This window comes from Excalfactoria chinensis, chromosome 1 (genome assembly GCF_039878825.1).
Source record: "Excalfactoria chinensis isolate bCotChi1 chromosome 1, bCotChi1.hap2, whole genome shotgun sequence".
In the NCBI taxonomy this organism is placed as follows: Eukaryota; Metazoa; Chordata; class Aves; order Galliformes; family Phasianidae; genus Excalfactoria; species Excalfactoria chinensis.
Window position 1 is genome coordinate 52,934,377 of NC_092825.1, and position 13,571 is coordinate 52,947,947.

Here is a 13,571-nt window from a genome sequence, read left to right on the forward strand (position 1 = left end):
ACGCTGCACCTTCACAACCTTGCAAGCCTAAAGGAAGTCAATTGAGCTAACTGGACATGAGGGCATGATTAGGTCTGCTGCTGTATGTGAATGCAACGAGTATATATGGTGCAACTAGAGCACCATAGATCTAATAACCTAGGAAAGTAACCTGAATTCTGTAAGTTAGAATGTAGTGCATCCATGGTTTCATTGTATTAACTTACACCAGAGACTTACACAGTCTGATCATACCTATACACCTGATTTAGTGGGTGGCAACCCTCCCACAGCATTAGGGTTGGAACTAGATGATCCCTAAGGTCCCTTCAAACTCAAACCATTCTATGATTCCATGATAATCGTACAGGAAGCATGCACTGAGGAAAAGCTCAGCTGTTGTCCATCTGCACTCTCGAAGCTAAAAGAATCTGGTGGAGAAGCACCACTCTCAAACCATCTTCATGCAAGACAAAACATTCCATGTACATAAATTCTGGCTTTTCTGTTTCCCAACCAACAGGAGGGAAACAGTAACTCTTGAATGGTCATGCTTTTACATAACCAAGAACATCATATTGCCAGCCAAGGAGATAATCTTATGACTCTTTTCTTGTTTTCTAAGTACAACACAGTGCATGGAATGCATAGAAAGCATAAAACTACCAAAATTGTATCATTAAGTACTTTAGTATGCAAATCCAGCATTTTAATTCTACCAGACAGTCATCCCTTGCATCGTTTTTCACAAGTTGGACTTTTGATCCAATACAGAAAAGTTCAGTAGAAAGAAAAAGATAAAGTCACTCAGTCTGAATTCTCATAACAAATGACTTGTGTGGAGTGGAGAGTAGAACAATAGTTGCTAAACTGTCTGCTAGATACACAAAGTGCTGTTGATGATGAACCAGGAAACATGAACTTCTTTGATAAATACAGAAAACAAAGGAGAAATCATTCTAAAACATTATAAGAGAACTACATATGAGTGACTTCTTTTTTTAAGCACACACATATTTTGCTGCTGAAGGGAAAAGAAAAAAAGAAGTAATAAACTTTGAAGTTTATGATTAATAATAACTCTCTTCGCATCCTTACAAAGATCAGTAAATACAGTTGACCACAGAAGGAACAAAACTACCTGGACAACACGAAACTATAAAAATGCCTATTTTTAGAATCTGCCCATAGCTGGTTAATTTCAGCACTGTCAGATATGTTGTAAAGGTTACATTTCCATTATGACACAAAGATCCTGGGTCATCTCTTCAGCTGCTGAAAAGCGACATCAATTAACTGTTTCAAAATGAATGAATAGTAAATGAAGAAATAAAACACAAAAGAGCCCCACATTAAATATCAATATACCTAGATCAATTTTGAAGTTTTGCTCAAAAGAATCTCTACTTCATATAGGTACTCTGTCCCTCATAACCTCCCAATTGGAAATCAGAGAATACACCATCAGCGAACATATAATATTATTCACTTTAAGTCAACATTAGAGCTAACTACTAACCAGATAACTTTCCGCTATAACTCTTTCACATAAGAAAGAGAAAAAGTAGGGTAACAGTGTGTAAAATCTTGACAGTATATTAATAAACAATGCACAGCAAACTGAGGCAAATAGAAGCCATGTAGGTGTCATGGTTGTGTGATATCCATATTTTCTTGCTCCCTTCAGGAAGCTCCACACTAGCATACTGTACTCACATGTTTTGCTGAGAACTCATCTATCTCCTGAAGCAGCTTCTCCTGGCACTCCGGGTTGGTTGCTAGCAAGTAGGTGGCAAAGGACAGTGTGCTAGTGGTGGTCTCATACCCAGCAATCAGGAAGAGAAAAGCTTGGCCTGCTATCTCATCCTCAGTTAGCATCTTCTGAGCCTTTTCAGATGAGGTTGTGTCAACAAGAGGCATCTCATTCTGGCTGGAAGTGGTGGCTGGACAGACCTTATCAAAATATCCACCGGCCAAGGCATCAGCTGAGTTGCGGGAGTCAAGCATCCACTGGAGAAAATCTCTGCGCCTCTGCAGAACATAGAATGAGAAGAAGCACAAGTAATAAGAAGAAGCACAAAGAATGGGTTACAGATCAATGCCTTTATCTATGGGAGATGAAAGGAGAGTTGTTTCCTATTTATAGTGTCCACTAGATCCCATAGGACAGCCACCAACCTTTCACTGAATGAAGAGACTTCTATAAATCAGCTAGAAATGCCACCACTAAGAGCCTATCACTGTGTTCTTCTCTAAAGGACAAGAGTCATCTGTCTCCAATCCTCCAATAAGTAAAGGTACATATTTTCACAGATGATTGCTAATGGCTCACTCCAAAAGGAGCTTCTTTCAACCTCACGGTGAGTCTTTCACATTTACCTGAAGTACTCTTACATACCCAAAACATGGTCCCAGGAACTTCTGCCAAGCAGAGGGGGCAGAACCCCTGCTTAGCTTGTTCTTCCAGCATTTTTGGTCTGTCTGTTTGGAGGCATCATCCCCACTTATTCATGTGGTCCAAGATATGAAAAGTCTCCTAGGTTTCGGTTGGCATCCACAATCATTTCTGTACCAGTTTGACAAGAGAGGACTAGGAACTAATCTCAATAAACTAGTACTTTTAATAAGAAAGGACAGTTGCAAACATTCTGATATCAGTGCAGGTTGTTCACTTTTCCTTTCTGGAAACATATTTGCAGAAGTGCATTACAACTGTAAGCACTCCTCTGCTAAAAAAATTGTCTGGGCAACTTGTCTTTGCAAAACATCCATTGAATGATTGTACTGTTATGAAAACTGTTTTCTTCTGCACTAGTTTCTGACAGAAAAACTCTAATAAACAGACCCATGGACAAGAGTGAGTTGACTCCAAACCAGCCTGGACAGCAAGCTTGATTAGGCTTTGAAATATAAGACAAAAGGTTTGAATTGACATTTTCAAGTGGGCATAATAGAATTGTGTTGAACCTAAGCCATAAGGCTATATGATTGATTTTCAGTTCCTCAAATACTAACAGAATACATGATAACTCAAGGACTTACAAGTGTAAGTGAACTTACAGTACCAGCATGTGATACCTTGTGCACTGGGATGGGCAAGAGAAGAGGCAAGCCTTCCTCACAGAAAACTAAAGCCTAACCAAACCAAACCCTGTAAACCTGCATGTGACTATTATGAAGATATAATTTCAGAGACGAAGAAGTGAGAACATGAGAGGAAAGGACAGAAAAATGAGATAAGACTAAGGAAGGGGTAATTAATACAAATGTCAAAGGAATTAATCAGGTGTGGTTTTTTGTTTGTTTTTTGTGTTTTGTTTCTTTTTCTGTATGACATGGGAAAAGAGAGTAATGAAATAAGAGAAATGTTTAGTCTTGTGCTTTTCTCTGCTGCCAACAAACTGCTCTGACTGAGAACAAGTAATTTCTATCAGCAAAAAGGAGTGGTTAATTTGAAGTCTGAGTAATATAAGGAATTAGCATACTGCATCTTTAGCAGCTCTCTCTCTCCACTCCACAGAAACTTTTCATTTTGCACATGTACATTATGTACTTGTACTTATGTCCATAGTGTATACTGTGTCCTGCTGTACCTGAGAGTTAATGCTCTAGAGAGTAGATAGCACTAGTCACTGTGCTCAGAAAGCACTCTACAAATTGGCCAAACTGCATCACCTTCAAGGCACCAGATAAGTGCTTCTCCTCCCAGGAAGCAAAGGCACAGAAAGCAAAATTATATACATACTGCCCAGTGAACAGTGTCCAGCTATGAAAATACTTCCTTGAGCCTAGACTTAGGCACAGTTTCCAGATTCAAACTGTCGATTCTAGTCAAGTGTTATAGAATAACTCCATTCTTTTATTTTCCTTCAGACTGCAGGAAACAAGATTTCATGCATACTCATGCTATCCACAGCTGAAAGTTCCATTTAACATCTCCAGGGGGAGTTTATTAACAAGCTGGGAGTCCATATACCGTACAACAGAGAGTGCAGCTCTTGGCATGTCCAACACTTCAGGGATTACACTGATACATATATTTGGGTTACAGTGGTTACAAACCAAAACAAAACACTTCCACTGTGTTCGTTAGCGAGTGGATAAACTACATCAGTAAAATAATGAACTGTGTCTGTAGAGATACTTCCTTTTATTCATACAACTAGTCCTTCATTCTTTAAACTACTTTTAAAATGGTATAATTACATTCATATTCATTGGAGTTGAACCACTGTAATATAATATTGTTCAAATGGTGTAACATTTGGAGAAATTCTGCATTTATCCTTCTCTAGCTGTGAATTTTCTTGTAAATAAATTCACTGTTCTCCAAGGATTTGCAGTCCCAAGTCATGAACTGTAAGCTGAGTTTGGTCTTATATTTAGACAATACATTCTCTGGAGATTCTAAAAGATGTTTCTCCAGCCTTAAATAAAATCAGATCTGGACTTTGTACAAAGCATATTGTTATCGCTGTCATAGTACAGAGATAATCACAATGACTACTGAATGAAATTTCATTCATGATAATCTTTGCCGAAAACAAACTTAATGAATGCTAGCACGAGTGAATATTCCCAAGAATGTGCTCTGAAATGCCTCCGTGGCCATTTTGAGGAGCTCTTTTTATTACTCTCCTAACATATTTGGTTAGAAATTTAAAACCTTGTCTTGCTACAGAATCTGCTTATAAGGTCACACTATCTAGAAACAACTGACTGTCTTATCTGTGCTATGCGATTTGTTCACAGGTGAGCATAGATTGCTAAGAACAACAGTTTCATAAACAATCCTTGCAAAAAAACACATTCATCTCTAAAAACTACTTGAGCAATAGTGAGAGGAAAGAAGCATAACATTTGTAAGATGCAAGCTTTGTTCAAGATAATTTTACACTATGCAAGGAGATGATATATTTTAGCAAAGGTTCTCTTCCTTATGGTTCATTCTGCTTCACTTTAGGCATCAGTATAGAACGCAACATAAAAATAATCATCAAACCAAGTGAGAGAAAAGATTTCCAGGGTTATAAACAGTCATAATGAAACATATTTTTCTTCCGCACCATCAGAATAGAAAAATCACTCTGACTCAAAAACCTAACAATGGCAATAGAGGCAAATACTAGCATAAAACCAAATATAATTGGATTTTTAAGTGCTGGAAATGAGGAAAAGGTATCTCATGAAAATTCACAGGGTTTTTCTCTTCTGAGGTTGACGGCATTTAAAAAAAAAGAAGAAAATAGAAAAAGAAAAAAAAGAAACCAGTTCTTCAGCTTGACAGCAGAGCAGGCACTGACAGTGTTACTGCACAAAAACATTCTCTGGTCATCACGTGTGGCTGCTGGCTTCCTTTTACCATTAGGGACATTTGTCTTCTGATTTTCCTTGTGAAAAGCAAAAGCCCACAATAGCCTCTATCCTGTCCTCTGATACTTGCATAGTTATATTACAATTGCCTTAGAAACAAGTTCCTGCTTCAAAAGAATGGTGTGCTGTTGAGATGGACTCTAGTTTGCCCTGATACAACAAAGAGTTTATCAGTAAGACAATGAAAATTGAATGGAAACATAGTATTTGAAAAATTGTAATTTGAATGCAGCATGGACAGATTATATGCCTAACTTGGTGGTGACACAGACATCCCCTTTGAAATATATAATAAGACAAGTCCTACTTTCAGCTTCCTTGAGATAGACACCTTGCAATATATTTCCTGACACCAGTGTTCTGGGCCATATCATTTCTCTCATTAGTCTCCTTAAGCATCACCTGGCCATGCAGAGAAATTGTTCTGCACAGAACCGTAACGAGCTATGTGCTACGTAGTGGAAGAATAGATGTGTGCTATACCAGGAAAGGCAGTAACTATCACCCCTCCTTAAATCACCACTTTCAAGTTTTGCAACTGTCAGAAGAAAAGAGAGATATCATTCACATGCAATGTGTCATGACTCTTCTCACAGGGGACGAGGATCTTGGGGGAAGGGGATGTCTCCATCTCTTTCCACCCTAAACAGAGAAGTGTGCTTTTATATCAAATACTGACATACTGGCCAACCCTTTGGCAAATTCACTATTGATCTAAGGATCCAGGGAGCCCTTCAGTTACATTTTCAATAGAGAGACTGAGGCATATGAATCTTCTGCTAGGTAATTACTTAAGATAGACTATCAAATGTACGAGCTCCCAAAGTAACATGTCCTATTTTATTATGTTGGTCCACAACGTCAGGAGAAAGTTGGCGATATGGCAGTAGAGGTCAAACCTTCTCACCAGTATTACATTCCATGTTGTTGCTGTGTGACAGATGGCAGAAGAGAGTCAGTGTGACCAAATGGTGTCTGACATAGAGGTGTGTATGAAACAAAGGTGCGTCACTGAATTCTTGCATGCAAAAAAATGGCATCCACTGACATTCATTAACACTTGTTGAGTGTCGATAGAGACCAAACAGTGGATGTGAGCACAGTGAGGCAGTAGGTGCTGTGGTTCAGCAGTGGCGACAGCGATGTGAAAAGACAGGCCATGGTTCTGGCAGCCACGCATAGCTTTCGCGCCATGAAATGAAGAACATCTTGATCAGCTCATCCACATGAATCAGCAGATTATGACCAGGGAACTGCATACAGAGCAGAATATCAGCTTTGATGCACTGGAAATCATAGTGGCAATGCTGGAGTATCACAAAGTTTGTGCCAGGTGGGTAGCACAAATGCTCACACAAGAACAGAAAGGACACCATATGCAGGTTTGTCAGGACCTACTGAACCAACATAAGGCTGAATGTGACAGTTTCCTGGATCATATCATTACTGGTGGATGAGCTGTGGTGTCATCATTATGAGTCGGAGTCAAAACAGCAGCCCATGGAGAGGTGATGTGAATACCCTATCAAAAAAATATTTCAAGACACAGCCCTCGGTGGGTAAAGTAATGTGCATTGTCTTTTGGAATAGGACAGAGGTGATCCTTCTGGATTTACGGGAATCCACACAGATCATAAACTCTGACATCTACAGTGCAACACTGACTAAGCTGAGGGCTTGAACTTCCAGACCTAAGAAGAAGACAACCTTTCTCTGGCAGCACTGCAGTGCAAGACCCCATCATGGTTTAAAGATCGTGGAGCACATCTCTATCTTGGCTAGGCTGCCCTACCACACCCACCATATAGTCAGGATTTGGCACCTTCTGACTTCCATCAGTTTGGGCCAATGGAAGATGGACTGTGAGGGCAATGTTTTCCAGGCAATGACACTGCCAGAGCAGCTGTGGAACAGTGGATCACTTGTGCAAATGCATGTTTTTATGAGCATGGTGTGAATGCTCTTGAAAACATACAACTAATGGCGGTGACTATGTGAAAAAACAGTATTTTGTAGCCAAAAATTTTCTCAATCAATGAATATTATTGTGCTCTTTGTATCTGTTGTAGTTTCTGTGGAATAAATAGCAGGCATTACTTTCAGAGCAACCTACACATCTCAGTTTTTGTTCCTAAAGCTGTGAGTTCACTTGGATTTTGTACAAAGTATAGCTGAATTTTGTACTGCTTCAATAGTTCAATTCCCCGTCTTGAGAATATAACAAAACTATGAAAAGCAACTTAAGGAATCATTCTAGAAAACATGATTACTTAGTATTCTGTAAAGCACTTGTTGTGGCACAAAAGTCATACAAACATGATGCTGTTAGTACAATACCATACACAGTAAGCTGTGCAGACCTTCCTAGCCCTTCTGAAATGCTCTCGTGGCAGCTCAAAAAAACAGAAGCTAAGCTTCAGAATCCTTATCTAACTGATATAAAGCTCTGATCTCAGTGAAATATTCTTTTCTGCAAACTCATAGAAACACTGCTATATTTGTTTATATCAAGGTCACTTTTTGTAAGTTTAACTAAGGAAATATCTTTTTAGGTGAGGACCCTGTGTCACACGGCAGTTATCAGTAAAGCACTGCAGCAGCTACCAAGATCCTCTTGAAAAAGAGGCACAAAATGCCATCCCACTATAACTATCATTTTTCCAAACAGCTTTGAAAGGGTCACACTCAACATCACCAACAGGTTTCATTTGGTTTCTCAGTGAAATCATGAAATAAGCCAGTCTCTCTGCAAACACACAAGCCCCTATATCTCTTAGAGAGATCTTCCTTTCGTCTTGTGCTTGAACTTAGAAGCTGGAATTAACTGGAAGGCCAGAGCTGATAGCCCTGCTGGCTGTGTGGATTGTGCTCTCGCTGACAACACTCAGCACTGGAAGGACTCCGACTCTGTTGAACTGCAGGGTCTGATCCTTGTTCAAGAGCAGTTGGCAGAAAAAAAAAATGCTTTGTTTGCATTTGTTAACATCAGCTGGAGGATCCACTGCAATGTTTTGATTGTAAATGAGCTGAGTTTCTAAAGGCAAGCATGCCTTACAAAGCAATGTGACTTGAGTTCAAATCCTGAGTAAATTCAAAGCAAAAAAAAAGAAAAGTATTCACTGAGTATTCTGCTTGGAAATTGAAAGTTTTTGGCAGCTTGGTTAATCTTAACATTTGCAGTCAAATCCCAGACTAGGAAGGTTTCCTATTATTTTGGGCTTGTTCTAATATTTGTATACATTATCAGCTCTAAACTCCCATGGGAGTTTCTGTCTGTAGTCCACTGAAGGAAGAGAGCACAAATACTGAATGACACCATATTTGATGTCAAAAACCACATCAGTGTATTTGCTTTCTTTTTCAAAGAAAGAAGTGTCCCTATAACAATATCACATAAATGCTCTCTAAAGCGTCAGGCAGGACCCTGAATGGGCAGGTACGCCAGCAAGCTGTTCAAAGTACCTTACCATGAAAAGTATAAAACATCTCCTGCATGTGTCTGACATTATGCTGCTGTTTTTTAAAATAATAATTATTTTTAAACTATAAATTCAATCATAACACAGATTACAGATTTTATTGGCTGAGTTGGCTACCATATCAACAGAGCGGGCAATGTGAATTAGTAGTTAGAGCACTGACCACCAGAGAAGAAGCCAGGATGCTTAGAACTGAGTTCCCTATTTTGCCTTTAAAATAATACACTTACAGCTTCTCCATCTGTAAAATCAGTACAGCACACATCAAACCTTAGAAAGCCCCATGTGGAAAAGCTAATGATGATTTCAGAAACCCCTCTAAGACCTAGGATGAAAACAGATTTACAGACTCAGAAAGTTTAAAGCAGAAAGCACCATCACATCAAGAGAAAGAGGCTACTCCACCCCCCCACCACAAGGCAGGATCAGCCAAACTGGCCCTGACAGCTGTTTGTCTAACCTGCTCTTAAAAACCCAGCCAAGCTCCAGATTCCCACAGCCTGCCCAGGCGGTCTGCCCCAGCTCTGAGCCATTTTTGTTACTTAAGAGTTTTCTTCTCCTCCAGGGAGTCACTGCATACATTGACAATCATTAGATGGCACCCTGCTGCACCCCTCATGTCTGGAGCTCCACAACTCATATGTACAAGTTTATAAATTTAAGATACCTCATGCTCTGTTAAAGGTAAGAGTGAACTGTACTGCTGGATGTTGCTCAGTACAAGAGATGAGAGAGAAAAGCATGCTACTGTTTTCTTCCTTGGATATTTTGCACAGAACTTCTATTCTGGTCCAAGGAGTTGAGAATACCCTCTTTGGCTCCTATTACACACACTGAGCTTTCAGGCAGTGGAACAAACTCTGGCGCTTGAAGCTCTACAACCTCACTTGGGCTTTGGGCAAACAGAATTTCCCAGTTGGTTTCCATCTTCATGCTGCTACTCAGGCTCTCTGACCTCCAAAAATTAGGGTTAAATTAAGAGTGTTTAGTTATCTACAAAGGCACAGGCAGCCTAATAGGACCTGAAAGCATGGGGGGATTTCTGATTTCTTTGTTAGGGCCTCATCTCCCTTCACCTGATGATGCTGCAAGCAGCACTGAAGTGCTCACATCTTGAAAGACAACAGATATCTTCTGACAACATCCCTACATAATCCAGAGACAAACACAAATTTTGGTTCTTAGTGAAGAGAGAGCAGAGAACTATTTCCGCTTGAGACAAGCTGAGCATAGGTCTTCATGGCTCATGTGGAAGGAGGATGTTTTTGATCTTAAATGTGTAGACCTCTTGCCAGAGATCCCAGCTGGAGGCCTGACTTGGCTGAAGTCAGATATGGGATGAAGAGTAATTACAGTTCCAGATGCTGAATGCCATCACTCACACATTTACCTAACCACCACTACACACCATATAGAAGCAAGCACTGAATGACATTGGAACCTCCTTATTCTGTATTTGCAAAACATTCAGCATCATAACGCTCTGATAATGACTGCTGCTATTATCAGTAAATATTGGGTACGCACATGCTGTAGCTATGTTTCTTCTGCTTGTACACGCTTTGCTTTTTGGAAGTGGAGGAGTGAGTTTAACAGAATACATGGAGGGCAAATGCAATAAGAGAAAAAGTAACTGGGGAAGGAGAAGAGCTTGGTCTAGGACCCCTATGCCCACCAGTGAGTGAAACTGGTACCAACTCCCAGCTCAGCACAGAGCTGACCACCCTACTGCATGCTGTATGCACACACCCTCTCCCCAAGCTTATCACCTAGTGAACCATCCAACACTTCTCCCCTCCTCTATTTGCAGGCGGAAGGGAGGATGCAGGAAGGGAGTGTTTTAGGATAAGTGCCTGACACCCAGCAGCTTGACCCTCCACTGACTGAAACCACTCAATAAAGGCTGCTGTTGCAGACAGCCCCACTGTCCATTTTCATTTTATTTGCCAGAGATTATAATTGTATTTACTTAAATTTAATTTCTGATTAATAATCAGTCCTGGTTTTAGCAGTTGCCTGACATTCACAGATAATGCATAGAAATCTCATTATTTCTCCTTTATTCCTCATTCTTCCTTAAAGCCCCACCACTCACTTCAAACAGCCACTGAGAAGTCTGGTGGCTTTAATGGTCACATCCTGTCTTCCCGCATCTCTTCCCACAGTTTGTTCCAGATTCTCCCTTTTGTACCACTTTATATACACACTGCATGCATTTTGCGGGAAGGAACACCTCGTTATTCAGTTTTGTGAGGGCATCGAGTAATTCTGGGTAACAAAAAATCTCATTATTTTTTAACTAAGCTAATTACCGCTGTTAGACTGGCGTAAACGCTATGTGCTGCTATGAAAAGCACAATGCTATTTATCGTCTTTATTAGCAATCGGAAAAACACCTCTTTCCTTACTATTGCTTCTCTGAGCAACTGCCCTCCAGTGCTGATGGGCAATCCCACTGCTGCTTTATCCATTCACAATCACACCTGCACATACAGTAGGATTTATATCAGATCTCTGGCTATATTAAACTGGCTTTTACCAATAGTATATAAATCTCCTCTACATGTGGATCTCCACTCCTGTGCGTGAAGGGGTACTGATTTTCAGCACAGTTGGTAAAAGCAGCGTTGGGAAGGAAAGGATTATTTTCTGCCCAGTGACCAATAACAAATTGTGTTATTCTCTGCAGTTTCACGGATGCTCGGTTCAGTTATGAGCTTCATCCAATAGATGGCTCCTCGGTAGCAGGAAGCGTTCTCCCTTCCCTTCAGAGAGTTTCAGTTCGACTTTCTAATATTTACACGTCCATTATCTTGCAAATATAGGCATTTTGCACACACTGATAAACACACAGAAGAAGCATGTTGTGCATGAATGAAAGAACAAAAGAAAAATTAGACGGCATTTTATGTATTTTCATGCCACTTTGTCCTCTGCCAGTATAGAGATACATGAAAAATAACAGTCAGGCAGCACCGTGGTCTGGAATGCTTCCTAAAGTCACACGCTTAAAAAAAAATACATACAAATTCAGAAACACATGAATATTAACAGTATGTCAGAATACCAGCTGTCTTTCTCCCTGAAATTAGGAGGACATCTCCCACATCTTACAGATCCCTGACTGAGCAATACTTAAGCAACTTACAGGCGTCATTACTCCTCTGTCAATGAAAGATTTTTCACAAGGAAAAAAAAAATAATCCTATGTGTAATTATTGATATAATGAACCAGGAGAGCTCTGTGTAATTGGCAAAATGAGACAGAGTGCAAGTTAATATCACTATGAGTAACAATGCCATTTCTGAGATGGGGAGAGTGAATAGGCTTTTGTTGTTTCCAGAAAAAAAAAAAAAACTTAACAGGAATAATAATAGCAAAACTTGAAACATTAATTACATTCAGACAAATCATGTTTATCCCAGACATGCAATTGTGACTTTCCTCAATTAGAATAGTAATTCTTAGCCTTTTCTGTTCTGAGATCTATCTGCTATCTCACAAAGATCTGGTCACACACCTGCCAGTGACCCCAATTTGGAGATCATGACCCTCCGGTCAGACCACACAAGTGAAAAGTGAAAACAGAACACCCACAATAAATAATAAATCTCACAGAAGCCAGCTCATGACTATTTAAACCCCTACAGATTAAATCCCTACACTTCAGTGGGGCACAACTACCAGCCCGCTATACCTGCTGTTAGCATATAAAATAATAGCATTCCTAATAATAACATTTATGCTTGCAATATTAAGTTGCTTTCAAAAATGAGAAAAAGGCAGCAGTTTAGTATAAACATACATATAAATATATACATAGAAATACATATTTTACCAATCCTAACATTAGCACAATTACAACCATTATAACAACTGTCAAGAAAAGAAATAAATGTTTTGCTCTTGTTCAAAGCTCAGCACACAATCACTGTTTACACTTCAGTGCTCCAGAAGAACTTGCCAAATGCCGTACCTCAAATCAGCTTTTTGTTAGCTAAAAATTGTTAAATGTGTACCAACCCACACTGCTTACTCCAAAACAAACTCACAGGCTTGGACACTATTGCTCCGCTCCATTGTGAGCAGACAGCCCAAAGATTGCTCCAGCCCCTTGGGCAGGGGCAATCCCAGACTGGGCAAAGAACGCCTTGAGAGCAGCCCTGTAGAGAAGGACTTCAGGGTCCTGGTGGATGAGAAGCTGGACATGAGCCAGCAGTGCACACAAGCAGCCTGGAAGGCCAACTGTGTTATCGGCTGCGTTAATAAAAGGGTGGCCAGCAGGGAAAGGGAGATGACTGTCCCCTCTACTCAGCTCTCGTGAGGCCCCATCTGGAATACTGCATCCAGGCATGGGGCTCCCAGTACAGAGCTCTTGGAACAAGTCCAGAGGGCCACTACGATCAGAGGGCTGGAGCACCTCTGCTATGAAGAAAGGTTGAGGGAACTGGGCTTGTTTGCTTGGAGAAAAGAAGGCTTCCTCATTGTGGATTTCCAATACTTGAAGAGAGCATATGAACAGGAGGAGGAATGGCTGTTTATGGTGGATGGTGATAGGACAAAGGGGAATGGTTTTAAACTATGACAGGGGAGGTTTAAATTAGATATTAGGAGTGGGTTTTTCACACAGAGGGTGGTGACACACTGGAATAGGTTGCCCAAGGAGGCTGTGATTGACCCATCCCTGGATGCATACAAGGCCACACTGGATGTGGCTCTGGGCAACCTGGTCTGGTGGT

The 13,571-nt window shown here is 40.3% G+C and overlaps 1 protein-coding gene across 6 annotated transcripts in view; it reads right to left on the bottom strand.

Moving 5' to 3' along the window:
* Window positions 1-13,571, bottom strand: part of TBXAS1 (thromboxane A synthase 1) — a 244,239-nt gene that overhangs the window by 67,127 nt on the left and 163,541 nt on the right. For all 6 annotated transcript variants that reach the window (XM_072334889.1, XM_072334898.1, XM_072334934.1 and 3 more), the window contains one exon: window positions 1,696-2,010. In XM_072334889.1, coding sequence (XP_072190990.1) covers window positions 1,696-2,010 — 315 coding nt within the window. The remainder of the gene's footprint in view (window positions 1-1,695; window positions 2,011-13,571) is intronic.